Source organism: Tinamus guttatus, unplaced genomic scaffold (genome assembly GCF_059628265.1).
Source record: "Tinamus guttatus ecotype Peru unplaced genomic scaffold, ASM5962826v1 Tinamus_guttatus_pri_ptg000169l, whole genome shotgun sequence".
NCBI classification, from domain to species: domain Eukaryota; kingdom Metazoa; phylum Chordata; class Aves; order Tinamiformes; family Tinamidae; genus Tinamus; species Tinamus guttatus.
The window spans coordinates 241,330-268,919 of record NW_028288703.1 but is presented as its reverse complement, the minus strand read 5'-3'; the positions used below and the strand labels follow the sequence as shown (position 1 = coordinate 268,919).

General features: G+C 42.7%; 1 protein-coding gene across 1 annotated transcript in view; it reads right to left on the bottom strand.

The window, feature by feature from the left end:
• Positions 1-27,590, bottom strand: part of WNK2 (WNK lysine deficient protein kinase 2) — a 97,586-nt gene that overhangs the window by 39,401 nt on the left and 30,595 nt on the right. Inside the window, exons 2-9 of the mRNA XM_088522892.1 lie at positions 24,385-24,557; positions 23,251-23,471; positions 19,740-19,897; positions 11,628-11,716; positions 10,617-10,836; positions 8,642-8,930; positions 5,224-5,420; positions 2,527-2,679 (exon numbers count right to left, since the gene is read on the bottom strand). Coding sequence (XP_088379018.1) covers positions 2,527-2,679; positions 5,224-5,420; positions 8,642-8,930; positions 10,617-10,836; positions 11,628-11,716; positions 19,740-19,897; positions 23,251-23,471; positions 24,385-24,557 — 1,500 coding nt within the window. The remainder of the gene's footprint in view (positions 1-2,526; positions 2,680-5,223; positions 5,421-8,641; positions 8,931-10,616; positions 10,837-11,627; positions 11,717-19,739; positions 19,898-23,250; positions 23,472-24,384; positions 24,558-27,590) is intronic.

The following is a 27,590-nucleotide window of genomic DNA, read 5'->3' as shown; positions in this document are numbered from 1 at the left end:
CAAAAGGTCTGTGTTTTTTTTTCCCCCTCTCTTTTCTTCATTTTTTCCTTTTTTCAACTATCATAATATTTTACTCGGCACTTTTGCAGGAGCAGAATCCTTCAACCAGAAATTTTAGGCATTAGTGCAATAAAACTGCAGCAGATGAGCCAAGGAAGCAGGACATGCCATCCACTCTGAAGCAGATGAAGCCCAGCCATTACAGTAACAGTTTTCAACACAAGTATCCGTGAATGAAGCAGTACTTGGCTACGAGCATCCAGTGCCTGGGGCTGACACCCTGGGTCACGCGAGCAGCACGAGGAGCACTGGGGATGGCACCGCCAGGGACCTCAGTGTCCCGCACGGCACCAGCGGGATCTCCTGTGGGATTCACCAGCCCAGGGGGCAATCGCACAGGGACACGGGCCGCGCTCCAAGCGCCCGGGCAGCAGCAGAGCAGCTCAGGGCACCGGTGGCTCTGCCAATCTGCGGCTCAGACGGGCGGCTGGCAGATAGCGGGGCCGCCCGCAGCACTGGGTGTACAAAAACAGCATCCAGGGAGCTCAGGAGCTTCCCAAAGTCCCATTCTGAACCCAGCTTCGGTTTTACAAAATGCCTGGGACCTGGATGCAGGAGGGGGGAAGCACCCATATCAATTATGCTAACTTAGCCTCTTTATAACCTCGAAATAATGCATAGTCCCTGGAGACATACCCAATTGGGAGGAAAAAAAAAAAAAAAAAAAAAAAGAGGAGATACAGTATGTGATCCGCCAACATATAACGATAAAAGATTGTTGTATTTCATTGTTTTACAGACAATTTCTCACCCTGATTTCACATCTTTTTCTTTACATTCCTGCCATTTGCTTGCAAAGGACCAAAGCTTTTCACTGCCTGCAGTGTCCTCCCTGTTGTGTAGTGATACAACACTATAAAAAAAAGTCTTCTAGCTTGCTAGCAATTAAAATCCCAATTTAATAAGCTAAACTACCACTGAACTAAATTTCACACTAGTACTGTACGACCAACTTAAGTGTTTTTACACTGAAAACTATAGTATAATAATAATAATAAAACCCTGTAAACTAGATGTGCTTTCTTCACACTTCACTACATTTTGAACTGACCAGAGAAATTTAATAATAAAACTAAGAAAGTCTAGTTTTGATCTGGGATTGTATCCTGGGGTCAGATTTATCCTCGGGGTGACTCCATTTAAAAGAAAGAAGCTGCCCTGGGCATGAATTTTCTTACAGAGCTTACATCACATAATACATCTTAAATCAATGCCCAAAGGAAGTTAAAATGTATGTATAGGTAGGCAGCGAGAAAAGGAACTATATGCTTTGATTCCTTAGAAAACACAGACCTGTTATTAATCCCCATTACTTTCGGCGATGAATTATTCTGAGAAACAGCTATGCTATGAGGAAAGTATATGGAAAAATGTGAAAGTTAGAGAAAGATCCTTTTCCAAAACAGTTTTTACACATTGGGGGGAGAAAAAAAAGGAAAGAAAATAAAACACACAGCAGATTTTGAACTGTCAGCATAAAGCTGTGAAAGCTCCAGAGGCCACTATAGATGTCTCTGCAATGGCAGCAGTCCTAAATTTGCCTTAAAAAATGTAGCCTGTTTGGCTGAGAGAATATGTTGTGATATATCTCTGCCCATTAGAGAGAAAAAAAAATGCAAGATGAAAGTGTGTGTTTTCAAGGAGATCAAATTACATGGTTTCTCTGAAAATGCTCTCAGAAGAATATTGCATATTAAAAAAAAAATGAAGTAGTGTCATCCATGAGATAAATTTGGATAACTAGGAAGATATGGAGAGGTACGATATGCACTAGTCACAAAGTATGCAAACATTCCCTAGCTTTGTCAACATTTTTACTGAAAAAAGACAGGCTTTTGGTAGAATCACAGAAATGAGCCACAGAATAACACTCTACATGGGTATGTGGCTATTTTTCCTACAGGCTGCCCTCAGCTTCCTGCAGAGAAGCAACTGCAGCCTTAACAGCCAGCCCTGTTCAAAAGAAGCATTTTGTAAATACCTTTAAAGAACAGGTATTTTGCAGGGGGGAACAATAATCCAAAAAGCACAAAAATTACTATTCAAAGACAGTCCAGACAGATCCAGCTTCTTCTTTCACAAGTTAAACCTATTTGCTGGATATTTACATCCTACCCTATTTTGGAAAAGGTGCTTGAGCAGCATTGCAGAATATTTACAGACAACCGATATCAGGCAACAGGCTCTTCATGACCTTCTGGGAACACTTAAGAGATGGAGGTGCAGAATAATAACTAAAACTAATCAAAATGGAGCAATATTGCTCCACTGGCAAGTTAAGCCCCATACTGTTCAGACAGAATGGAAGCAAAATCTAAAAACCCATCAAGACGTTACAGGGTATCACCCAACAATGGCTGGACCAAAATTTATTGGCTCCCTTGAAAAACAAAATAAGTGAATAAAATGTCTTTATTTTTAAATAAAGAACGTGGGAAACGTGCTCCCGTGGGACGAGCCCCTCACCTGCTGGCTGGCGAGCACCGGCGGGGACTGCCCCATGGGCAGGGACGCCACCGTGGTCGGCGGCACCACCGGGAACGTCATCGCCGGCTCCTGGAACTGCGGGGCCCGCTGGGACACGGCGGGAGCGGGAGCCGGGACCACGGGCAGGCCGGGCTGTGGGGGAGAGGAGCGACCGCGCGTTAGAGACCGGCTCCGCGACCGCCGCTCCACAACACGCTCCGCGTTAGCCTGCTCGGTATCGAGCTCGAGGGGGAGGAAAAAACGTAACAAAAAGCTATCTGCAAAGAAGGGAAAGCCAATTATAATCTAAAAACATGCAGAATGAACAATCATTTCAATAGCAAATACAGCTACCAGACTGCAGTGCATTTCTTGCTGGACACAAGTCCACAAACCAGAAAAAAACACAGAAAGCACATACTTTTATAGAATATATTAACAGCAACAAGCCAATAATTGAGCAAAAACACAATTTTTAACTTGAAGAGGATTTTTATAACTTCATAAAGAATCAGGTAATTTACTTCAATTGGAGTCCATGAAAATGGATATAGAAAAAAAAATACAGAGCAAAAGTGAAAACATAAGGAAACAAAAACACTTAAAGGATAAGGCTTGTGATGAAAGGGTCTCTTCAACTTAAGCTCAAAGTAGATAAATGGATTAAAAATAAACAACACACCAGACTGAGCTACATAAGCCTAAATTAAAAAAGCTCCAGTTGTGCGCTGCTACGCTACCCTGTAAATGATATGCCAGATATATACATTGATATATATTTTTTTTTCCTGTACAACAGAAGATTTTGTATCAGATTTGCTGTGTTTGTTGGGGTTTTCAAGGCTTTGATTCACAGAAAGAAAGAAGAAAAAAAAATGTAGAAAACACATCAGAAAGTTGCGATGAATCTTCTAATTACAAAGGAAAAGTCCTCATTCCAAATCCCCAATAAAGAGGAGTGTCTCAGGCAAAGCACCCCACAGCTCAATGCCGTAAGATTCCCCAGCTAAAGAGGTGCCTTTCGAGTGTATTTGGAGCTCAGCTGGTGCTTCGCGTGGACGGGAGGCCAGGGAGGATGCGTCCCAGCAGAAGTGCTCACACAGCAAACGTGCGTCCAGTGGACAAAGCTGGCTACAGAAGCCAAGGACGAGGTGTTTGTCCTCCTTCAGGTAAACGGAGCCACACTTCAATGCATTCACAAAATACAGTTGCTAACTTTTTTGCAGGCATTTTGGAAGGTACGAGGGAAAGGCAGGGAAAGTGAAGCACTTCCAAAATAGCTAGGGTAAACCTGGATCACACAAGGAAACAATCACTGGCCCTCTTCTCTTCTTTCAGGCCAAATAGGATGAAAGGCAAAAAATAACCTACCACACCATTTCTGTTATTTTTACTAGGCAGGTTGTTTCCACCCTTTGGGTAGCTGTGGTCGCCAAATCGTTCTCCGTCAGTGATGTTTTGCCAGGGGGAATTTTATGAGGGCAGAAACAGCCCAGGCACGTTGGCTTCTCCACAATCAAAGTGTTTGAAATGCAGGATCTTCTCTGCAGCTCTTGCAGATCTCATGGGAGAAGAACTGGTCTTTTTGTTAATTATGCACTGCACGGATTCCTGTAACCAAGGCAGGTCTAAACTCCTGCCGCAGGACCCGCTCGTTTGGGGAAAAGGCCGAGCCAGCAAGCTTTGCGGAAGCTGGTTATACGGAGCGAGTGCATTTAACGGGCACTAAAATTATCCACGTATTTTGATCTTCTTCAGAGTGAAGCAATGAGTTAAGCATATCTGATGACACTATTTGAGGAACATTAATTTGGAGGGGACTCACAGAGCTCCCCCAGCCACAATGCGCCTGCTTTCCCTTCTGCAGCCCGTACCACCAGACCTTCCACTCCGGGCCCTCCTGCAAGGGACAGGCTATCGGAGCCAGAGCCACTAGTGAGTCCCTGTGGTGACAAGAGGCCCAGTGACACTGCCACGTGCACCCTGCGCCGGCTGCAACAGCCCTGCGCTGCTGCAGCTTGTGAGGGACGCGCCAACGCCGTATCGTGCTCTGCACTGCGAACACTCGACAACCTGTGCCCGTCTCCGCGAGCCTGTTCCTGCACCAGCAGCTGCAGTAGTTGGTGTTGGTCAGGGCGGCAAGGACGCGTGACACGAGCAAGCAGGACCACCCCGCCGGGCTACGGGCGCTCGACCGCGCGGCCCCCGCAACGGAGGCGCTGCTGCCTGCACAGGACTGACCTCAAACCAAGGCCAGAGAGGCAGGGAGGGGATGTTCGGCCTTTATCATCAAAACCAAAAGAAATACCTGCCCAGAGAGGCTCTTGAACAAACAAGGGAGTAGCAATGTGTGGGCTATATTGACAATAAATGGAAAAAAAAAAACCAAACAAACAAAAAAACCAAGTAGTTCTCAAATATGTGCATGAGTTGAAAATAATCATAAAGTTATCTAACAAAGTAGCTGCTAGTAAAGCATTTTTTTAAGAATGGCAACCCTAACTAGAAATGGTATGGCCTATTAAATGCATATTTACATCAACCAAAAATACATGTACTAAGAAAGTCACTGGTAGAAACAGAGGCAGGAAAACATGAAGCAAGCCCTGGAACCCACACCTACTAAAAACAGTGTACAGAGAAGTTCTCCGAGAACGACGTAGGACACAGGACAGTTTCAAAAAGCGTGGGACTTACCCCTGAGGGCTGCTGGTAGTGCCCCAGCTGCTGCAGGCTGTGGGGCAGGGCCGGGCTCTCGCTCAGGGGCGGACTGTAAACCCGTTGAATAGCAGGAGGTATCGCATCGGGCAGAGAGGAGTAGATGACACTTTGCTGGCTGCTTTGGGAGTCTGAATAAACAGTGGACCCCTGACCGCTGTCGAATGTGCTGTCAGCTGAAAGAACAATATTTTTTATTAACAGGTCACCCACTCAAAACGTTTAAGCGATGATTTAGCACCAAGGTCAACACTGGTTTATGTAGTTGGCATTTTACCATCATTCCTATTATATAAATAAATTATACAACACAAATGCTGTTTTCTACAAAAGGCACATACAGCTCTTTCTAAGCCAAAACCCAAGAGTAGTCCCTAAGGGTTTATATGCACAATGATATTTTAAGAACATTAATAATTATTTTAAAGGACATAAGGTTGACATTGAGAATTGCAGAGATGTTACCGATTCTGCAGGATGAAAGGATAGGAAATCCCACTTGTAATGACCAGAGTAGAGCAAGGCATCTTCTAGAGTTAGTTCGTCTGTTGGTGCATTCATTTTAACATCTACTTGACTAGTGGCACTGAAAATTTCTACTTAAAATTACAGAATTCCTTATATGCTTTGCTAGTTCATCACATTCCAATCGTCTTGAGTATACAGCATTATGTTAGCCGAAGAATAATTGACAAAGTAGTTTAACTGGGCTAGGCAGAAACATACAGGGAAGAAACAGAAACGCATTATGGATTTCTTGATGGATTTAAGTTCATTGATGAGCCATACAAGCTAAGAGAGCCCTAAACACATCTGCAAACGCAAGTCCTGCATTGGAAAGCTGCAGGCTTGAGACAGGACCCACTGCAAGCGACTAAACAGCTGTGCCAAAACAGGTCCTATAGAAACTACAGCTAAAATAAACCCTTATTTTGTTATTTGTAAGCTGGAAGTTTGAAGTTACCTGTGCTCAAGGAGATAAAAGAATGAAATAAAACTGCCTTACATAAGCTGCTACCTCAGCGCAGGGCGTTAGAGCCTTGGGAGAGCAGCCGAGAGCTCTGTCAGCAGTTCTCACGCCGAGCGCCTGGCCAGCTCATCCACACAACCGCACAGCTACGGGCGCTGGGCAAGCATGCCACTTCTTGTTGAATGGAAGTAAATATTGTCTCATTGAATATTATAGGTTTTAGAAAGGCTTTTCAAGGCTTTTAAAGCCTGTGAATTATAGGCACACAGTTCTTGTGCATTAGCCATTGCTTTTGGAGAGTTTTTTGAGCTTGTAGGAGAGAATTAAAATTCAGGACCCAAAGGCAATTGCAATGCAGTTAGTTACAAAAAAAATGGCTCAAAATAGAGATGTATTTAAACTATATTTCTTCTTCTGACTTTCTATCTTCTCTATTTTTGTCATCTCCCAAATAAGGCTTTATGCATTTGGGTTTAAAATAACAAATATTTTTGTAATAGCAGAAATGAACTTTCAGAGTATTCATAAACTCATCTCCCAATTATGCTTTGCAAAATCAAACTCACTTCTGTATTTATTCGATTCATTTACATAAAGAGCCAACATGGCCTTTAAGAAGGTACATATTTCTGTGGCATATACGCTTTCATTTTATTATGAACAACTACTCAAAATCTCAAAGCAAGAAAGAGCATGAGTTAATAGCACTACAGCAGCAGCTGTGAGTCAACCTTAGATTTTCATAGAACCTCAAGCATTACACAGGTTATAAACTATTAGTTTATATTTCTTCATGTGACCTCAGCATATTATATGCATTGGTAGAGAAGCGATTTATAGAGTTCTTAGGCTCAACAGCTATAAGCAAATGTTGAAAGACATGACAGTGAATTGCCAAACAATGGCAAGGATTTCTTACAAGCTGAGGAGTAGGAAGGAAACTGGGGGTTGTATATTTAGGAGAATATAAAATTCTGCCAACTCATTAGCAACAGAATCATGGGAAGCAAACGCCGTCTCACTGTATCGCTGGAAGCAAAAAATCATAATCACAGGGTTTCTCAAAGGAATTAGATGGTATGAATTAAGTAGATGTTCTAAAAAAAATGAGATCAATTTAGCTGCAGAAAAAAAAGCTTTGTAAATGCTATAATATTCTGAAAGTTATGCAAATATAGCCATTTATTACATTTTCCAAAGGTCTGCTTTCTTGCAGAGGCATGCTTGAATTTTAGCATTCAAAGTGGCACTCTGCATGGCAATTTAGACAATACCTGCTTTCAGTCTTTAACTGTCCCTTTGCTAAAGGCAATTGCCTACTTAATTTAAATATGCTTAAATGAAAGTCCAGAGGAGAAAATGGAAACATCATACTTTAGAAGAAACTTGTGTTAGAAAAAAAAAATCTAGAGAAGAGCTCTCAGTAAATTTTGAATCTTCCAAAATAAGAAATATCTGGCAGCATTTCCTTGAAGATGTTCAAATTTTACCACACATCAACCCAGGTATGGATTAAAATTTCATTAACATAGTGGAGCTTGACTTGCTAACAAAGGTTGATTGAGGAAATAGAGATGGAGTGCAGTTATTTTAGAAAAATAAAAAGCACTACTACTTCCTGCTCTCCCTTTTTTTGAAGGCCCTGATTCTTGGAACTAAAACCAAGAGGAAGGGGCACAGCACCAGCACCGGCCCTTGGGGACCCCCAAATACAAGTAAAGACCCACAAGGTCTGATGTTCCCAACACATGTGGCCAAAACACAACTGTTATTTCCAGGAAACAGAGAAATCTTGAGGTACATTATGCAACATTCAGAGATTGCTCTCTTCCGCCTTTGATCTTTGCATAACTACACAGAAACAAGCTGGTAAGGGTAACTCTCAAAAATGCAAGAAACTCCAGCACCTTGGTTTAAGCAAGGGCTGCCTTGGCTACACATCTTCACATTGCCAACACCTTTTCAAAGGGTGAATGACAACAAAAATCTGCTGCAGTGATCAGTTTGGTGCTGGTTCTGCAAGTGCTGAAATTATGTCTTACGAAGAAGCTTAGTGGTGATTCCACTGCCTGGCATATAGGAGTGAGATGCAACTAGTGCCTTTTTAAGCATTTATTTTTGTGGTCAGAAATAGGTCTTCATGCTATTCTATTTCTAAATATACTATTATATATGTTGGATTTCTGTATTTACTCATTTTTTACTTCAGTATTATTACTATTTTGAAAGAAGGATCTTTCCATATATACGTACATATAAAAATATATATATAATGTTTTCTTCACACTACTTCTCCACAAATTATGCCATGTCTTTCAGAGACATTGAGTTACGATGCACAAACACGAACAGTCTCTCCCTGCTGAGCCCAGACAATGTTTGATTTCAAGCATTCACCACCGCGCACTAAGCAAACTCGACACTCACATGCAACAGACGTGACGCTGGTGGGCAGGTTTTGCTGGAAAGGGTGCTGATCCGCCTCGGGCTCCTCCGACTCCGACAGGATGTGGTGACCGGTGTGGGAGAGGTACGTGACCTGAACCTGCTGTGTCTGCGGCGCCTTGGATTTCTCCAAACATTCGGAATCTCGACGTTCCTCTGACTGTATCCTAGGCCAAATTCTCTCTCTTCTCCATAGTATTAATGCTACTCTGTCACGTATTGACTTGGCAACTATCTTGAGATCATTTTCATGAAAAAATCCAGAGTCAATCTACAGAGGAGGCACAAACTTAGCAAGATCACGAGTGCAGGGATATGCATGCATGTGTGCATACACACGTATCAGCTGAATCACACCGCACTCAAACCTCTGCCTAACAGATAAAACATCAGTTCGATACAACATGAATTATATGTTTGCTCCTTACAAGGATAGGAATTCAAGACAGGGCTTGATGGATTTTTTTAGGGGAAAAAAAAATCCGTCACTAAACAAGTGACAGTAACAAATAACAATAGTAATTTCTAAGACCTGAATATATAAATTGCTCAATATATGGACCAGTCAATATGCAATGGGAAGAGAATAAGTTAAATTAAAGGGAGGGAGGCCTCCTTTTTTTCTTCACAAAGACTAACAAGGTAATGACTTTTGATGACTATCTTTGTGCAATACGGCAGGAGCGAATCACACTACCCTTAGCCAGACTCTACTGCCTTACCCTTTACAGTACCCACAGCATCCCAAATTGAGCTGCTTGACATCACAAGTAAAACAGGAAGGAAAATATGAACTCATTTAGCACCTGGCGAGACACAGGACGGAATTTTGTCTGGCAGTGACTAACGCGCGAGGAGCCGCTTCTCCGCAGAGCAGGGATCCTGCAAACCTGTCATCTTAGCAAGTTTTTAAACATTCTCATTCCCACATCTCTATTTAGAGAACGGTAAATGTTTAATGAGGACATGCTAGCTCACAGCACCACTGGTTGTGAAACGCCTTCAGGTTGCTACCCCACCAGAACATTTCAGTCCTTTTCTTTCTGATAACATGCACCGTTTGAGCAAGCTTGAATGCCTCATTAGCAAAAACCTATCAATAGTGAGAAATAGGTCCCTCTGCTCAAAAAATGTCCTGCACCATTCCCTCCTGCAGCTTCTAATGTGACACATTTATAAAGCATGTGGTTTTGGCTTCAGAATTCATAATGTCTAGAAAATGTCATTTAGGCATAAATGTTCCCTTCTCTACCCTTAAAGGCTTCAGATTTGAAAGGATTTCATATCAGTCACTTAGATAACTGTTAATGTAATGGGAAAACACAAGTTTCAAAATAATACGGTAAGATGAAGGTATGATAGTACTTTGGGTGCAGTCCTTTTGTGTATATGAGAATTATTTCCCATTAAAAACAAAATATCATAAGAACAGGCCAAGAAAAACTGCAGAACATCAGGAATGCAAACACAGTCATAAACACTGAACTATAAATGTAAAGTATAACAGGAGGTTCTGCAACAATACACTGCCGAAAAAAATACTGGCTCTACAGCAAATCAGTAACTAAAAGACAGAGAAGCCTGAATTTCTCCCATTAAAAAAAAAAAAAAAGTAGCTTGATCAAAACATCCATTTCCAAAGCAGAACAGGGGTGGTGAATACAAGACCAATAAATAGGACCTTTTGAGATGCAGGATACAATCATAGGGGCATTTCTGCAATTACTTTTCAACTTTTGAGAAACAACTTTTTCAATTATTAGTTCATCTATTTACTGCTTTCTTCTCACACCCATGCAAACACCAATACAACCTGCTTTAACTAGATATGTGGAATCTTTCAAATGGAAAAGTACTTCACCAGCCTGCTCCTGCTGTCCTTTGAGATCTAGGTACTAATTTATATATACATACATATGTGTGGTTGGGGTTTTTTTGCCAGGAGAAGGTATTTTACCATTTCTTGTGCAACATCATCAGGAGTTTCCTTCTCCAGATCAAAAGTAAACTCAATGGCTCCATTATCTTTGGGTTTTCCTTTCAGTTTCTTAGGATCTTCTACCCAGAGTCTTAAGGCAATAGAGGATTTCCTACCATGGTCTTCTTCTGCAAGTTCCACTCTTACCCCAGTATCTTCAGCAAAAAAGGCATGGCTTAATAAATCTTTAATTTCATATCTGCAATAGATATGCAGAATATTTAAACACCACAAGGCTCAAGCATTTTCAAATAAGTTTGTAACAAGAAATTGTCATAAAGAAAAAAAAAATAAATGCAGCACATCTGGTGTTCATCTACAAAACTTCAGCAATATTCCTACATCATTAGCACGTACAGAAACAAAGATTAATGCTTTGTTCAACTTATCTCAAGTATCTGATCTTAAGGAGTACTAAAAATATGATTCCCTTCAAGGTAGCCTGTTGAGGACCCCAAGAAGATTATTTGTGAAAGTTGCGTAAGAATATTAAGTTTTAAAGCCAACAATAGAAACAAGGCATAATTTCTCTCAAAATATATATGCTAATTATCAATGCAATATGCCATGAAGGCATGCAGTGAATCCCCTGCCCTGTGAAACATCTACGTGAGATGAACATCTCACCAATGGCCAGTTGCACCACAAGCTGTGCTCTAAAAGCAGGACCTCTCGAGTGAGATGTTACAGACTGGTACCCTGCAGTGCGCTCTCAGACCCACACTGATGCCTTCCGACCTTACTCTTTGCAGTCGAGACACAGACAATTGTGTTTGTTCTACTGTCTTGATATTTTACATCAAGAAAGTAAGCAATCATTTACATTCATACTTTTAGATGATGGATGAAGTTAATACATTTCACCTATTCTGCAGGTAAAGTTTATTTTCTCCCAAACAGAGAAGATCCAGATGCAAGAATGGAAACTCACAGTTTCAAAATTTCTGTATAAAGATTATTTCACAGAAAACAAGATTGCTTGAAACAAACCTTTCTTCTTTATTTTTGCAAATGCATTCTCCAATTATCTCCTTAATTTCAGGATCAGTAACTTTCTCAAAGCTTGCTGGCTTTATACCCTAGAAGAGTAGAGAAAAATAACTTAGTTTGAAAGCAAATCATATTATGTTTCTTAAAGATTATTCTACTACATTTTACAGAAAATTAAACCCTTGGAACAAACAATACTTTGAAGTTGATAGTCAACTTAAAGCTGAATTGAGGGTTTAAGGTGATTACATTTCTAAGTATCTTTATACTTTGAAATAAGTGCATTAGTTGGTAGATTCAACTCAGCAATACACCACGCAAACCTGCCTCCTCTTCGGTGCCAGTGTCAAGCCTTACCTTCATACCCTGCGGACTCTGATGGCGGTATTTAAGAAGTAGACACACTTACATTCTCAAAATGATAAATTTTTTGGAAAGCATTGCTTTTTATGTTTCTTGCACTAATTCTCAAAATGTTAAATGAATAAAGAAAATCCACATGTATTCCTCAAACAGCCAGCTTCAGGAAAGAGTCAAAAATACTTTGGAAGACCAGACCAATGCAATATTCTACACTACTGTTCTCCACAGCTATTTTGCTTTCCTATGTTCCCCAGCACTGCCCCCTCAAAAAACATAGAACTTCTAGTTTTTTTTTATTAAAATTCTGTTGCCACTTTGGCATTACATTTAGACTTTACACTTGACTCCTTCCTTGCTTCATCTCAGACTAACCACTTCACTTTTGCCTTCAAACTCAAAAGAGTAAAATATGTGAATTAATAAATTTGGGGGGAGGGAGGGGAAAAAAATCCCAGAACAGTCACACAGAGAGTCAGTTTCTTGATTCTGTCTAGGCAGAAAGTTGGCAAGATCAAAGAAAAATATTGTACAGGGAACCAAACAGAATCCATAGGTACATGCAACGAGCTGACTGTGGCTGAAGACTTGATTAAGCAAACCTAAATCTTGATTATGAGATAAGGGGTTTTTTTTAATATATATTAGAAAAATGTGTTAAAGTGATAGCTATTATCTGGTCTATCAACACTCATACTAATTAAAAACAAACAAAAAAACCCCACACAAATCTTTTTAAGACTCTTAAATGAGCTCTGATAACTTACCTTTAGAAGTCAATATGAAATGGCTAAAAAAACCCATCAACCTTGAGCAGTTTCTCTTCCCTCATACTCCAAACCAACTGGCTGCCCAAAAGCTGCTCTGTCCCCGCTGCCGTGACGGGAGCTGCATCCTGCCTGCAAGCCAACTGCCTGCAGCTGCTGCCTCCCTTCAAAAGGGCCACCAAATCCCACCAGAGGACCATGGGGGAAACGAGACTGCTCATTGTGAAAACAAAGCTCTGCTCACCAGAACTGCGCACGCTGCCTCAGTGCCTGGCTTGGGCATCGAAAGTGGTAACTTACACCAAATATTTGGGTCTTCAGATAGCCTCCTGCAGGTTTAGCTACACGGTCTATCTTGTTCCCAGCAGTCTAAAGAAATCTTTGTTAATTCACAATGTAAAGCAGTAAGACAGATCTCTGTACATTCTGCAGGCACTCTAGTTTCCTATGGGAAACCATGGATTTCCAACTTAATGACACCTATTAGGAAGAATGAGTAATAAAGACCAAAAGCTGCTCTAGCTCAATGTTTACAGAAAAGTATCACAAAAATGTGCGTAAGTTTCAATAACAACTGCAAAAAAAAGAATACATTTAACACAGCAGTAAAGGCTACTCTCACCATATTTATCAAAGAGCTCTCTACTACCAGACAATATTTCCTAAGGTGAATGTATTGTTTGCATACGTAGCACCCAAAGTGCCAGATGGTTTTTATATATGCCAGTTGTTTCATGGGTATTTTGACACAAGCTAAATATATGAGAGGCACAAATAGTATATGTACAATATATCACAGTATCTCTCGATTTAATTTTCTTTTCCAGAATTCACATGGATTCATCATTTAGATGGCTTGCGCAATTGGAATGGAGCAGGTCAGGACACGCTGAGCATCTAGAAAGCAGCTTTGAAAGGCTGAAACCTTGCTTTGAAAGGTTTCATTTGACACGTCCCTGATGGCTGACCCTGATTTTTAACCTTATATATTGCGGCCATAATAGTGACTCCTACGAATGCCATGGCCGTTTCCACATCCTTTGAAGGAGCACTGATTCTCCTCAAAACATCTATTGTAATAAGGGCAATCCAAGCACCTAAATGATGAATACATGACTGGAATAAACAAGGACAGAACATGCACAGCACAGTACTAGACGGAGCTCTTTTCCAAAGCATTTCCCTCAGGGTGCAGATGCTACAACGTGCTTTGGCTCCTTCGTTCTCTTTAGCATCTCCAAGGCTGCTCGTTGTCCTGCCGCATCCCCTCCCAGCGCGCAGTGCGCGGTGCTTCCAAGCCTGACTCCTGTCAACGGCAGGGACTTCTCCAAAACACAGGTTTCTAGCCGAAATCAAAGGCTCCATCTCATTCATTCACACAAAAGCCATCTGTCTTTCTGAGCATTCCCAAGGAAACGCTGGAGTGCATGGGCTGCAGCATCCTTTTCATGCACAGCAGCTCACTGCACAGGCAGCTCCAATGGAACCGAGCACAACAACCCACGAAGGAGCGTAGGGAGCCCCACAGGCTGCACATGGGTATTCTCACACCTATTCTTTAAATGCTAGACCCTAAGCCTGGCAGCAAAACAAGAGAGAAAACAGCAAACAATCTTCAAAAATCTTTCTCCCCCAATAAGCATTATTTACTTGGAATCCCCCGCACCAGAACTATTCGTGAATAAAATGAGAAGCAACCAAATAGTCTCCACAGCTTCTTTTCAAAGTGCTTAGATTTGAAAGGTGAGTCCAGTCCAGCACAAGATAGCTGAGTCTACAGTGAGGCACCTATAGGACATCAAAGCTTCACCTCCACAAACGCATAAAGTTTGTTTTCAGAGCTCTAACATGAGCTGCTTGTGATTTTAATGCAGGCAGAGCACGCTGCAAACTCTAACACACGAGGCCTGCGTGGAACCACCGGCTCCTTCCACGTGGACCCTCCTCCAAACGGGTAGTGCCTACAAAGGGCGGCTGGACTCTTCTTCCAAAGGAGCTGAAACCAGTTTCAGTTTCCAAGACTGAAATTCCACCACACTAAAAAGTTTCTGAAGTCAACAGAGTCAAGGTAAAGTTCTCCATTCTGCCAGTACTTTATTCTATAGCATTTAGCAGCAAGACCATGATATGCAATTACAATTTCATCACTTTCTCTGCAAAATGGTGCCAATCTATGCAGATTATCTGCAGATCTGCAGAAGTATCTGAAATACATGGAAAATCAGTGTTATGCCTACTGCTACAATGCCACAGCGATGGACTTTATTCAATTTGTATAAAGAAATTTCTATGTTATCTAGACCAAAATATCTATTTTACTAGGTATTTTATCTGCGGTAAAATACTCTTTTTACCATAGAGAATCGATTCAGCACATTCACAAAACTAATATACAAAATGGAACACAATAAATGCGATAGTTGTTTTAAAACTATACATTTATTTTGCTAAACCCACTGAGGTTTGTGCATTCACTGAATCCACAGTGTATAGAGTTGGTCTGCTATGAATTCTCCAGCACCTCAGTAAGAAAACATTGGACTGGAGCTGCATGGGAAGGTCACAGACTCTGATGTTTCATCACTAAATACGCCTATTGTCTACATCAAAATTATTTGGCAGAATGATTAAACACAAAAAAAAGATCTGACTAAGAAAAACCACCAAGTAACGCATGAAAAATGAGATTATAGCGTCGGAATGAAGATCACTGTAAATATGCTGATCAGGAAATCACTTTAAAGCTAACTTCAATAAATGTGGTTTTGACCTGTTGCTTGAAAAAAATATTTTCTATTTTTCTATTGTATATTTTAATCATGCCTGACTAAAATCCAAGAGCCTACTGGTTTTATCATCTTTCACCCTTCATTTAAATTGCAGCACATGCAATAGGCCCCAGCAAAGAACTTAAAAGCATCACTTTCTTTCTCATTACAGACTCAATCACATCCACGTTTCAGTTCCTTCAACTGCTCTGTAGAGTATGACAAAAAGCACAAAGTCATTAGGAGGGGCCAAGAAGAGGGCGATAAATGAAAGTCTCCAGAAAGCTCCGTTCAGATGCTAGGGCTGAAAGGGCAGAGAGAAAGCGTGCAAGTCCTAACAAGCATGTCTAATCTGCCAGAGAAATGAGCCTGTTGGAGCATTTGGGAAACAGCTCAGGAAGCAACGATGATTGCCTTATTAGCTCGGACTATTATGTGCAGAGAGTTACATGTGCATAAAGGCAACACTGGGAGATTAAGGCAGCAATGACAGTCTGCCATGAGAACATGCTCTGACAGAATAAAAGGTCACAATGCAAGTGTAATAAACTATAAGTTTAATAAACTATAGACATACATAATGCAAAACATTTTAAAATAAAGTAATGATGTTTCAGATAAGTAATGCATCCATTCCACATAGCGGTATCTGTCACCAGTGCATGGGACTTTAAAAGACAAGACTTCAGATGCATCTTATGTCTTATTAGCAGATGAGCTTGGCAGGGTGTCAGGACAAGGGGTAAAAAGGTTTGAAAAATATCACACTGGCAGCATTAAATAATCTGCTGTGACTGCATGGGATGAGCGCCCCAGGGAAACCCAAAGTTGGGTTAGAGTCAGCCTGAAGATTAAGGCAGCTACTGACCTTCACAAGCAAGCAGCTACTTTCTGGATTCAAGCAGGAGCAAGCAATGCCAACCTCTCAGGTGCTGCTAGCAGCTCCGGTGGTTGCTGCCATGGTAATGGGCCAAGGGCAGGATTGTATTTTATATTTAAAAAATATAAAGTATTTTCTATAAGTGTAATATTTATTATTTATATTATTTAAATATAAAGGTATTTTATATTTAAAAAATAAAAGCATAGGGCAACTAGACACAGGGCTAAGACTTTTAAGTGGCATTCACCCTCATTTTAAAATACTAGCAATAAATAGTACCACATTCCTAGTGCAATGTTTTTTTCTCCAAAAAAGTTCCATGAAAAATTAAGTACATTTCTTTCTCACCAAGAAGCTGATACACAGTACAGCACCACTGATCCCATTGATCTGTGGTTTTTGCTTTAGTGAGGCCCCCAAACCTCACCTATCTCTGGGAATAAAACTTGGTACCATTCAGCCTCCTAGCTTACGCCTGGGCTTTATTTCTGTGCTGAATTTCAGCCCAGTGCATCAAGCCCCGCATACTCACGCGGAGCCCAGCGGCGTCCCCGGCCGTCGCCAGCTCGTCGGCGGACACGGCTTCTCCAGGGAAGCCCAGGGAGATTCGCCCGGGGAGCAAGGACCTTCTCCAGGCTGCCAGCTCCGCGGGCACCCTGGCCAGCGAGGGCCACCCCCTGCTCCTCCTCCGGCTCTGGCAGCTCCTGACGGCCACTGGGATTCTCCCTCTGCACACAGAGCTGCTTAACCCTTTCCTTGTAATGACAGGAATGCCAATTTTGCCATCTCAGGAAGCCTGGAACCGTTTCCTGCCGCTGCAACAAGGTTGTAGGAGTGAGCGGTTCATGCACCCTCCATGCACACACATACCAGAGCGGTAGGGACCTCTCTTCCAAAGACACCCCGCAATAAAGTCACCTTTTAGTGGTCTTCACTTTCACGAGAATCATTGCTTCCAAATTCTCTCAAGTTGTTAGTTTAAGATCACTTTTTAAAAGTTGTAATAAATTACCATATAACCCTTGGCTTTCTAAAGGTTACTGCCACAGAATACAACTTGGCTCAGACTTTCAGTGCTTAAAAACAACTACTAATTGAAATGTAAAATCTAATTAGGGATTCTCTGATTAATCGTTACTTTTTGCCATCTTAGATACCGTTTTGACAAATGAGGCATAGGAGTGTCACGAAGTCTCAATTACGAGCGCTCCATATGGCTAAGGGCTGCGCACGCTCTCAACTGTTGCAAGGATGCGGAGCACTGCAACATGTAAGACAGCATTTATGACTCTAAATATATTCACACAGTCTCACAGGTCGCCTTAACGTTAGCTAACCATGATGGCAGCTCCCCAAACAAAATAGGCTTATGACTCACACAAACTTGTACCCAACGCATCAGCTAAAACCTATCAACCCTGTTCATAACCAAGTACCTAAATTAGCAGGCCAAAGCGGTACCCAGGATCATATTCATTGCATGTGTGCCCAGCCCCTGGCACCAGAACAGTCACCTAGTCTGAAGCTTTAGAGTGTAGAGAGATCTCTCCAAAGCTAGCGACAAAGACGCTATTTAGAATAGGTACTAAGTACTATGCACCTGAAAGAAGTCAATGAGCCAGCGTGCCAAAGGGAGGAAACTTCTCCTTGCAGGGAGGGCACAAGCCAAGCAGCAGTGCAAAACCACCAAGAAACCACAACATCAACCTCAAGAAGTTCCCCTCAAAGGATCTGGGCAAGTAGCTTCGCTGAGCTACCCTGTGCACTTGTCTTCTTTGAAAAGCTGCAGCAGGAGTTTGCAGTAAGGCCGTGGTGCAGGGCAGAACCAGCAGTCAGAAGGCTTGGTGACCCATTTCAGCACACACGTCCTTCCTCCCAGGACCATGTCGAGCTGCTCCAGCTACTCGAGCATCATCTAGTAACAAAGGCAGCTGGGCTGCTGAGGAGCTTCCTCTGCCTTTTTCTTATTTCTGGACAGCTGCAGGTTGGAAGCAGCACTGTAAGAAGGGTTAAGCTACCTAAAACCAGGATTACAGTCTAGAGAGGGGAGATTCAGCTTTGCCAAGCTACAAATAGCAGCTTGCAAAAAGTGAGATCAAGCTGCATCCCTGTTCAGATGTGTTCTCCTATGCTGAGTGAGTCTTTCCATATCGCTTATTGCCAGTGGGAAATCCTCCCATTTCTCATGATTTAGAATTTAGCTTTGAAAAGAGGTTTCAGAATCGCTTGCATCATCCCTCCCCATCGGGCCTCCATCTCCACACCTGGCTAGCACTGGGAGCTACAACAAGAGCACCAACTTCCTTGCATCCTGTATTCAGTAATGGAAAAAAGAAATTGGACAATATAAAATGCACCTAGAAAAATTAAAACACCTATAAACCTCTATCTGATGGAGGCATCTCTCTGGAAAAAAAAATACTGTAGTCTTCGTTTCACTTAACCACATAGAGTAGAACATGGCCACAGCTGCCAAAGCACTTGGCAAGCTGCTTTTCTCTGCAGTCAGCAGTTCTTCCACTGATTTGCAGTCTGATAGCATCTTACAGACTCGGGAGGGTTTTTTTCCAGGAGTCTCCAGAACAGCTCATAGACGAATACATTTATCATATGGGGAAGAGAGGGTGTTTTGGTGCTTTGGGTGGGGTAGGGAGTATTTTACTTGGTGTAGAGATTATTTTAGATTGCCTTTTTCTCCAGCCTAACCTCCCTTCTAAAAACGCAGCAAAATACATTTCCATGGTTTCTGTCTAAATAAAGACAAAAAGCTCTTCTGTCTCACTCCAAATTAAACACTAGTATCTTTTCTTTATCTTCAGATAACTTGCCACACATACATACTGCAAAGCACAGTACTGGAAATCTGAAACAAGCACCATGTAAAAGAGTAGGCTGCAAAATAAAAGTTAGTCATCTGACCTTGTGGGCTACCTGGTTAATTCTGAATAGTCCACATTCAGAAGGCAAGACAAGGATAGAAATCTTCCCTGATTATTTTCCCCCACCGTTACCTACTTTTTGCTGATGGAGCTAAAAATCTGCAGGAAGATTACCAAAAATACTTTATGCAGCTGCGGTACAGTCAAATGAAATCTGACTGCAGAATCGTAAACTTCCCAAACCAACCTGCAAAGGTTTTTCACAATCCAGAGCAAAGACATCACTGTTTCTGCCCTACCCTAGAGTTTTCTAGCACACACATGGCACTCTTAACGTGACAGCAAAATATATATGTATATATACATATACATATATATATATATATTTTTTTAGACCTTTGGATGACAAAAACCCAAATTAAAGATGCAACTGAAAATTACGTGAGTTTACTTACACAGGTTACTTTCCGGTAAATTTGAGCAGCATTCTGGCATTCTGAATAAGGGTATTCTGAGGTAGCCATTTCCAACATGCACATCCCAAAAGCATACACGTCCACGGATTCATCATAGTGTTCCTCATACATCTCCGGGGCCATAAACTCTGGAGTACCTACACATGCACACACAAAAAGAACAAATTCTTTGTAAGTTTTAAATGGCTTTACCTACAAAAGTGGGCCTATTACAGCAGCATTAGGATGTGTGTGAGATTATTTCAAAACAGGAAAGTAATTAGAATAATTCTATGTAATCAGAATAATGCTCAGGCATCCTCCAGAGAAGAAACCCAAAGTCAACCCACACTTGCACATCTATATCTTGTTAGTAACAAGACAGGGGAAAAAAAACACGTATAAAGGTTCCCAAAATGAACAGTCTGAAATGAAATACAGTACAATGCCTGAAAATACACTGTGAGTCCCAAAACTGTTCCTTGCTGTGGATGGCAAGGGATGTGGATAGGTCTTGTGGGTGAAAAGGACAGAAGAAATGAGAAGCATTTGCCTCATTTTAGTCAAAGTTAATCTGCACTTTTTTTTTCCACCAGAGACGAGTAGCAAGGGCCCAGCAGACAGACGCACTGACAGCAACGCTGTCACAGACTCAGCTACGAAGTCACGCGCTCCAGCACTAAACAAGCTTCTGTCACTGGATTAGTGGGACAAATCAGCAAGCCGACTTCCAGAACAAGGTCTCATTCCACAGGCTCGGGGTGCCAGAAACGCGATACAACCAGATGAACGCGGAGTGAAGCACCGTGTTTACAGCTTACAGCAAGCAGCAGCTTTATGGCAAGGGGCTACTTACAACACCTGCAAATGCTCCCTTTCACACAGGGCAGCAAGAAAAAGAAGAAGTTTCATGGCATGAAGAGCTGCAGAAGAGAGTGCCTATATGGTGCACAGACTGGAAAGTTCAGTCATAGGAGCTGCTCAGCCTTTGCCAGAGAAATCCAAATTCTGCATCCAAATTTCCCTTTCCAGACCCTTTTGTCAGCTTAGCAAGGCCATTAATAACCTACTTGTTGTGCCATCCTTAGTAGCAGCAAAGGCACGACTCTATTTAAAATAATGTACACCAGCAAAATAGGTTTTGTCCTTATATACATATATATGTATTTGGGAACCTGATGTAAGCTTTGTTATGAGACTATGAGCTACACCTCTCAAAAGGAGGGTTTGTCAGCAAAAAATCTGCTGTTACACATTTTCTAATGCAGTATTGGCCTAGCTCATACACTAAACCCTCAGTTAAAATTCTTGCGACATTCGCTAAGCTTTGCAGCGCTCTCCCCTCCTCTACGTTCCCTCCCTCTTTCAGCCCTCATAAGCCATCCGGAGCCAGGGCAGAAGACACCAGCAGCAGCTCCAGACTTGAGGATCTGCTCCCCGGCTTTGCCAGCTGCCCCGAGGTCTATGGCTGCTGTCAGCAAGGGCTAACGCTCGGAGCTGGGAAGCTCCTCAGCCCTGCTGCGCTGCTCCAGGGCAGACAGGGATCTCACGAACCATGCAGCACTCAAAACACGTTTGCTACTAATCTGAAAGAGCAACAGTGATTCTCCAAGAAGCAAATTAGATTCTTGTCACCATTCCAAAATACCCCAAAAATCACATTTTCTACCCATTCCTGCAGGTAGGAAGGATTACATACATAGAAGTACTCTTAACTAAATGGACCACATAGATGTAAAGCTGTTTAGCAGCTATTCATCTCCTCCTGCCAAGGGAATTTTGCACTGCCTTGGTTTCCCAAGCAGACGCGCTGCAAGGTCAAGCGAGTATCAGAGCTGGCACGATCACAACAAGGGAAAAACTGGGCCGCTGCCACACTGACTTCACTCAGCTAGAATCGATAGAGAATTACAGCTACTGATCTCCTCTAAGGCCACCCCGGTGGCGGCGGCGGCGGCTGCTGCGGCAGGATAAGGTGGCCCCGCGGCGCGAGGCCGGCTCACGCGGTGCGCGAGGCCCCGGCGCAGCCTCCGCGCTTGTCCGTCGCGCTCCTCGCGGCACCACGCACCGCGGCTGCTCAGAACGCAGCTTCTCCCACTGCAGCACGGGCAGTGCTGGGGCCCCGGCAGCTCCATCCCCCTGGTTCTTTCCTCGGAGCAGCAGTATCCAGAAAAACACAGCACATTGAAAAAATAAGTTCAGCTAGATTGTCAAAACGAATACAGACGGCTTGCCAGCAACCTCCAGCACTTTCCATTATTGGATTTCTTTTAGGCACAGTCTAAGCATGCTTTGACAGCTCTGTGCTAACAATTAATTTTACAGAAATTCATGTTGCTGTTACAGACATGATTCCCGGTCTGTGGACGATTGTTACACTGCAAAAAGACATAAGGGGAAAGCACAGACCCACAACAGAACAACACGGTCATCAGCAGGTAAAGCAGGAGACTTAGCCAAGATAAACCAATGTGACTTTGTGGGCATCAACAATGTCAAGCAGGGGTAGCCCTAGATTTCAGCCACAGTTTGACTTCAAGGATATCAGGCTCCCCATGTATAAACGCTAGTACTTTTGTATAAATAAAATTAGTAAAAATACAATTCATGAGAATTTGAGATGCAACAATAATTACTGAAGTGACTACTTTTTGAATTTTTTTTTTTTTTATAATTAGGCAATTCTGGTTATCGCTGTGAGATTGCTAAATTAGACTATTACAACCCTGAAAGTTGCTCTTATTATACAACTTCCATTTAGAAAGTAAGCTGAAGGATGCCTATGCCCATGACAATTTCGTTCACTTTCAGCATCCTGAAATGTCTCAGGCATTTACAGCTTCTTAGAAAGATCACTCATTGATCAAGGGAGATTTGCTAAGGAAGCATGGAGGAAAAAGTACTATATGCTGAGAATTCCGGAGAAGGAGATCACCCATGCTGTCACCACAGATAAAGGGTTAAACACTAGCACTTGCAAGGAATCATCATCCTTCAGGAATCACTCGGAAAACATCCTTTGATTCAACCAAATCTCTGCAGGGCACAACTCGCAGAACAGGTTGCCCTTCCCTTTAGCAAAAGTCCCTGTCCCTACTCCAGCATAACGGGAAATGGGAAGACTTCCTCTTCCCTGGGGCTTTCCTGACCCTTCCCTGGCATCCCCAGGGTAGTAGGAGAGCTCTGCCCTCTTCTCCCCTGGGCTCAGGAATGGCACAAGTTGCTGAGAACCATTGCAGAGGAGCATCTCTGAGAGCACAGTAATATCTTAATAAGAAACCACTTTTTCCTTCCAACAGGAAAGGAAGGAGAGGAGTAGGGCATGGTAACATTTCCTGGGGAGGTTTTTCAGACTGAGATTTTTACAAAAGCATAAAGGACCTGTCACAAAACCACTTTAATCCGTAACCCACCTGAAAGTGAAATAAGACTAATGCAAGGTGTGAAAGAAAAGCAAATGAACAAGACGACCGCCCTGCCAGGAGGGAGCCCAGGAGAAGCGAGTGGTTACCTATTACACTTTTGGCAAATGAAGCTCTCTTGAGGGTTGCCAGGCCTAAGTCTCCTATTTTCACAGATCCAGTTGGTCCAGTAATAAAAATATTGTCACATTTTAAGTCTCTGTGAATTATTGGTGGAGTTCTTGTGTGCAAGAAAAGAAGACCCTTCAGGATTTGCCGGCACCAACTACGCAGGACTTTCGGTTTCATCACTTTGAATCTCTTCAGATACCTACGATGCAAAAAATACAGACATGGATATAAGGAAAACCAAACTGGTAAAGATCCTAGAGGTTGGAACTTCAATTTGAATAAAAAGCCCTCCTTAGATACTGTAATAGCCGTTCAGAAGCATCAACAAATAGATCTTTCTAAAGAAGGAATTAATACATTCATTTTTAAGGAAATAATAAACATTTTGGTGCAAGTCTAATATTCAAGCTACTCACTTTATGCAGAGAAAACAACTAGAATGCTCTTCACATATTCAGATCAGAGCAATACGGAAACTTCTGGTTAATTTTAACCAGAAGATTTTGACCTCTGTATCATGCACCTGCAGTATTTCCCTTTATCTTAAACAATGATGAGGAGGGTACACGGTAGAAAAATAAAAGGTAAAACCTGCTACTGTACTTGTAGAGCAGAACATCGGATATATGCAGCGATGAGTGTTGCTGAAAATCTGTTCCAGAATTCATGCCAACTGCTTTATATCAACCTTAACAAGATTGTCAGTACCAAAAGCTATTAATTAATATTGTTTAGCAGATAACCTAGAGCACTTTCTGCTTTGAAAGGAGATTCCCCCATTCAAGTGTTATCCTGTCTGAACTTTGTTACAAAACATGCAAATACAAGCACGAAATCGATCACAAAAGTATATCCTGACAAATCAGCCCATCGCATGCAGAGAGAACTGCTTCCAGTTACATAACTGCAACAGATCAGGGAAGGGAGATGGAGGCCGAAATCCTTCCTGTCAAACCCATGAAGCTCAAATGCAGGGACAAGTGACAGACACCAGAGAACAGTTCCATTTCTTTCTTTTATCTTGAGATGCCTTTTTCAGAATATGAAAGTAGGATTTTTCTAAAAATTTCCATAGCTATTCTTAGACTCCTCACCAGGAGCACAGTACTTACGTCTTCAGTGTTCCAGAGGTCATCAACTCAGTAACCAGCACGATGCATCTTTTTCCTTTTACACAGGATTCCCAGAAGTCATAAAATCTTACAATATTTGGATGCTGTAGACCTTTCAACATTTCTGCTTCCTCTTTAAATCTCTGTCTCTCTACTTTTGTTAATTTTCTGTCCTGTAATCCAAAAAAAGATATTATTAGTACTGGTTTGACGAAAATAAAATAAAGACACTGTAACTTTATTGCTTTGTTTGGCAGAATTCTAGATTTATGATGGCATCGGAAGCGCCTATGAAATATCGTGTATAAGTGATGAGCAGAGCGTATGAGCAAGGCACTAGCCTCAAGGCAGTGTCAAGAAGGCCAAGACTTGCCTCCAAACCAGAGACCATGTGGGCTATGCTACGTGACAGTGTTACTATTCCCAGCAGCAGGACCATATCAGCATCGACGCACACAGCTTTTTGCTCCTTGTTTTGGTTTGGGAGGATCATACACGAGGATCACAGACGCAGGCACACAGGGCAGTCACAGCTTTGACGCCTGCACGTGTGAATTACAGGGCAGCAGACCCACGGCGAGTTCCCCGGGGTGACTGCATTGGGCTGCTCAGCCTCTGCCATTCCACAGGCAAAAACATACAACAGCACCTCAAAAATGAGCATGACAATTTTTCTATTCATCTACAGTTCTGCTTAATTTTATAGATGTTTACTTAAAACTGATTAAGGATTTAAAATCATCCTTCAGCCTTTTCTTCAGGCTGCACATTGGCAGCGTGGGAATATTTATTATTTTAGATTAGAAATGGGAGAAATGTCACATTCCACCAGTCTGGTTTTCCTAGAGAAACTTGGGAACATCTACTGTAAACTCCAAGCTGTAAATGAAACAATAAGAAGTGTTTAAGAGCTAAACAAGGCTTCTTTTCTTCAAGAGCTCCTCATGCCAGCCCCAAGCCCAGCCAAGTGGGACGTGATGTCCTCGCTGGACAAGGAGCCATGGCGTTTAGCAGAAGCCTCCTTAGCTACCTGCAGCTAATTAACACCCAAATCTTTACAAGAAAACAGCAGCAAAAACTCAGGCTTTCATATCCTCATCCTTATGCTACATAAAAGAACAAAAGGGCACGTGCCAAAGCACTAGGAGAGCCACCAAAGGCCACAGTCTAGTTCATCTCCCGTGGACAGTTATTGGGGCTGGGAGCACTTCAGTCCACTGTCCTAGAAATGAAGCCTCTTGGTTCTTTAAAAGGCACAATTGTGTAACTGTTCTTGCTCACAGAAAGGAAAGCTCACAAATCACTAAAATTAATTAGCTCGTTTTTTAACCTCAGACATCTTCCTTTTCTCAGCTAACGTAGGTATGTTTATAACAGCATCTACTTAGTGAATTAAATTGGCACTCAGCTTATTTTTAACTGAGATTCAGGGGGATAAGGGCACTGCCATTTTGGAACTGCCTGCCCTCATCCGTACTTGCAGAGAGCTCGATACAGAAATGAGGGTTCACACAGCTGGAAACAAGTCAGGTTGGCACGGGGATCTTCCAAGGGGAAGATCTGGGCTGCAGCAATCACATCGTAGCTCTTCTTGGAGGATAAAGCCCCTCATTTTCAGCGGTGCGAGGGGGACTCTCCCGCTTCGCGGGGCGGCTGCGCACGGCGGGGTTTGCAGAGCACGAGGACAGCGCGCGGCCGGGCGGCCCCGCGCGCAGCGACGCTCCGCACCGCAGCGGAGCTGCCATTGCCGCCCCTCCGCACCGACCACCCTTCTTGCAAAGTAGGGAAAAAAAGGGCTGTGTAATGAGCTGGTGCAGAAGAGCCTGACGACTGCTTCCAAATTCATCAGTTCTTCCCCTACTGCCAAGTCTCCTCTTAATTTAAACCTCGTAGAATAAATTAGACACATTCCTATTACGGAGGAAAAGGAGCAATTTCTTGTGAGAGATAGGGAGAGCAGTGAGGGTTAGCAGAGAGAGGAAAAGAAAGGAACAGACCGAGGTGTTCTCTTTTTCAAAGAAGAAAAAAATAACTTTTATTAAAAAACCTACTGTACCCCTTGACTCTTGTACCCAGATTTCTGAGTATTGTGAGAAATTTTCCCCTGCTAATTTGTGGGTAACTTGAAATACCATGTGGACATTGGAGACCATCACATTTGGTACCCCTGGCTGCACGTGACAAGCACCAGACCGCCTGGACCGACGACCCCAGTCACAGGATCACAGAACAGCTGAGGTTGGCAGGGACCTCTGCACAAGATCCAGTCCAGCCCCTGCTCCACAGGGTGACCTACAGCACGGTGCACAGGGCCGTGTCCAGGCAGCCCGGGGGTATCTCCAAGGAAGGAGACCCCACAGCCTGCTTGGGTTGAGCTTTCTCCCGCTCTGTGACAATGCCAACACTTCTGCCAACTGCATGACTCGACGTTTATTCCAGACCCCAAAAACCTTCACAGACATTATTCCCTACCATACAATCCACAGCAGGCAAAAAAAAAAAAAAAAAAAAAAAAAAAAGCAAGCTCCATGCTTGGGATAAGCACAGGTATGGATCTAAGCTTTGGACAACTACCATCAGACAACAAGACAACAAAACCAAGACAAGGATTCTTTGGAACTGTAATGTCAAAAAAAGCTAATCCATTTAAACTGGATTTAAGGTGTCACTTGCATAACCCCAACTCAGATGAAGTTTGAGAAAGCCTGGACTTGGGCAGCGAGTCACAGGCCCAGGTGTGACCTTGTGCGGGTCACGAGCGCCACACAGCCCAAGGAGGCACCCGGGGATGCTGCGCTGCTCTGCTCATCTGCGGCACGTGGGAGGTGACACTGGGGACACACCGGGGGACAAACAAGCCCAGCGTACTCCCAGTGCTCTAATATCACTCCTCCTATTCCGACATTTCCCCGAGACACAAGACGTAAAAGGAAAAGCTGAACGTTCCCAGCACGGTCAGACTGATACCAGCCCTAGTTTGCAGTTTGGGGAACACATCCTCTCCTTATAAGGTCCCTGCACCACTCGGCTCCATCCCGCTTTGCTGGGCACAGTCCTGGCACTGGGGTGATGCTGTAATTCCACTTGAAACATACGAAAGCTTCTCAAACCTACTAAATAGCATCAAGGTTTCTAAAATAAACTTCAACCTTCAAAGGTTCAGAGCAATCACACTGAGCGGGTTCAACTTCTCGAGATTAACTGAA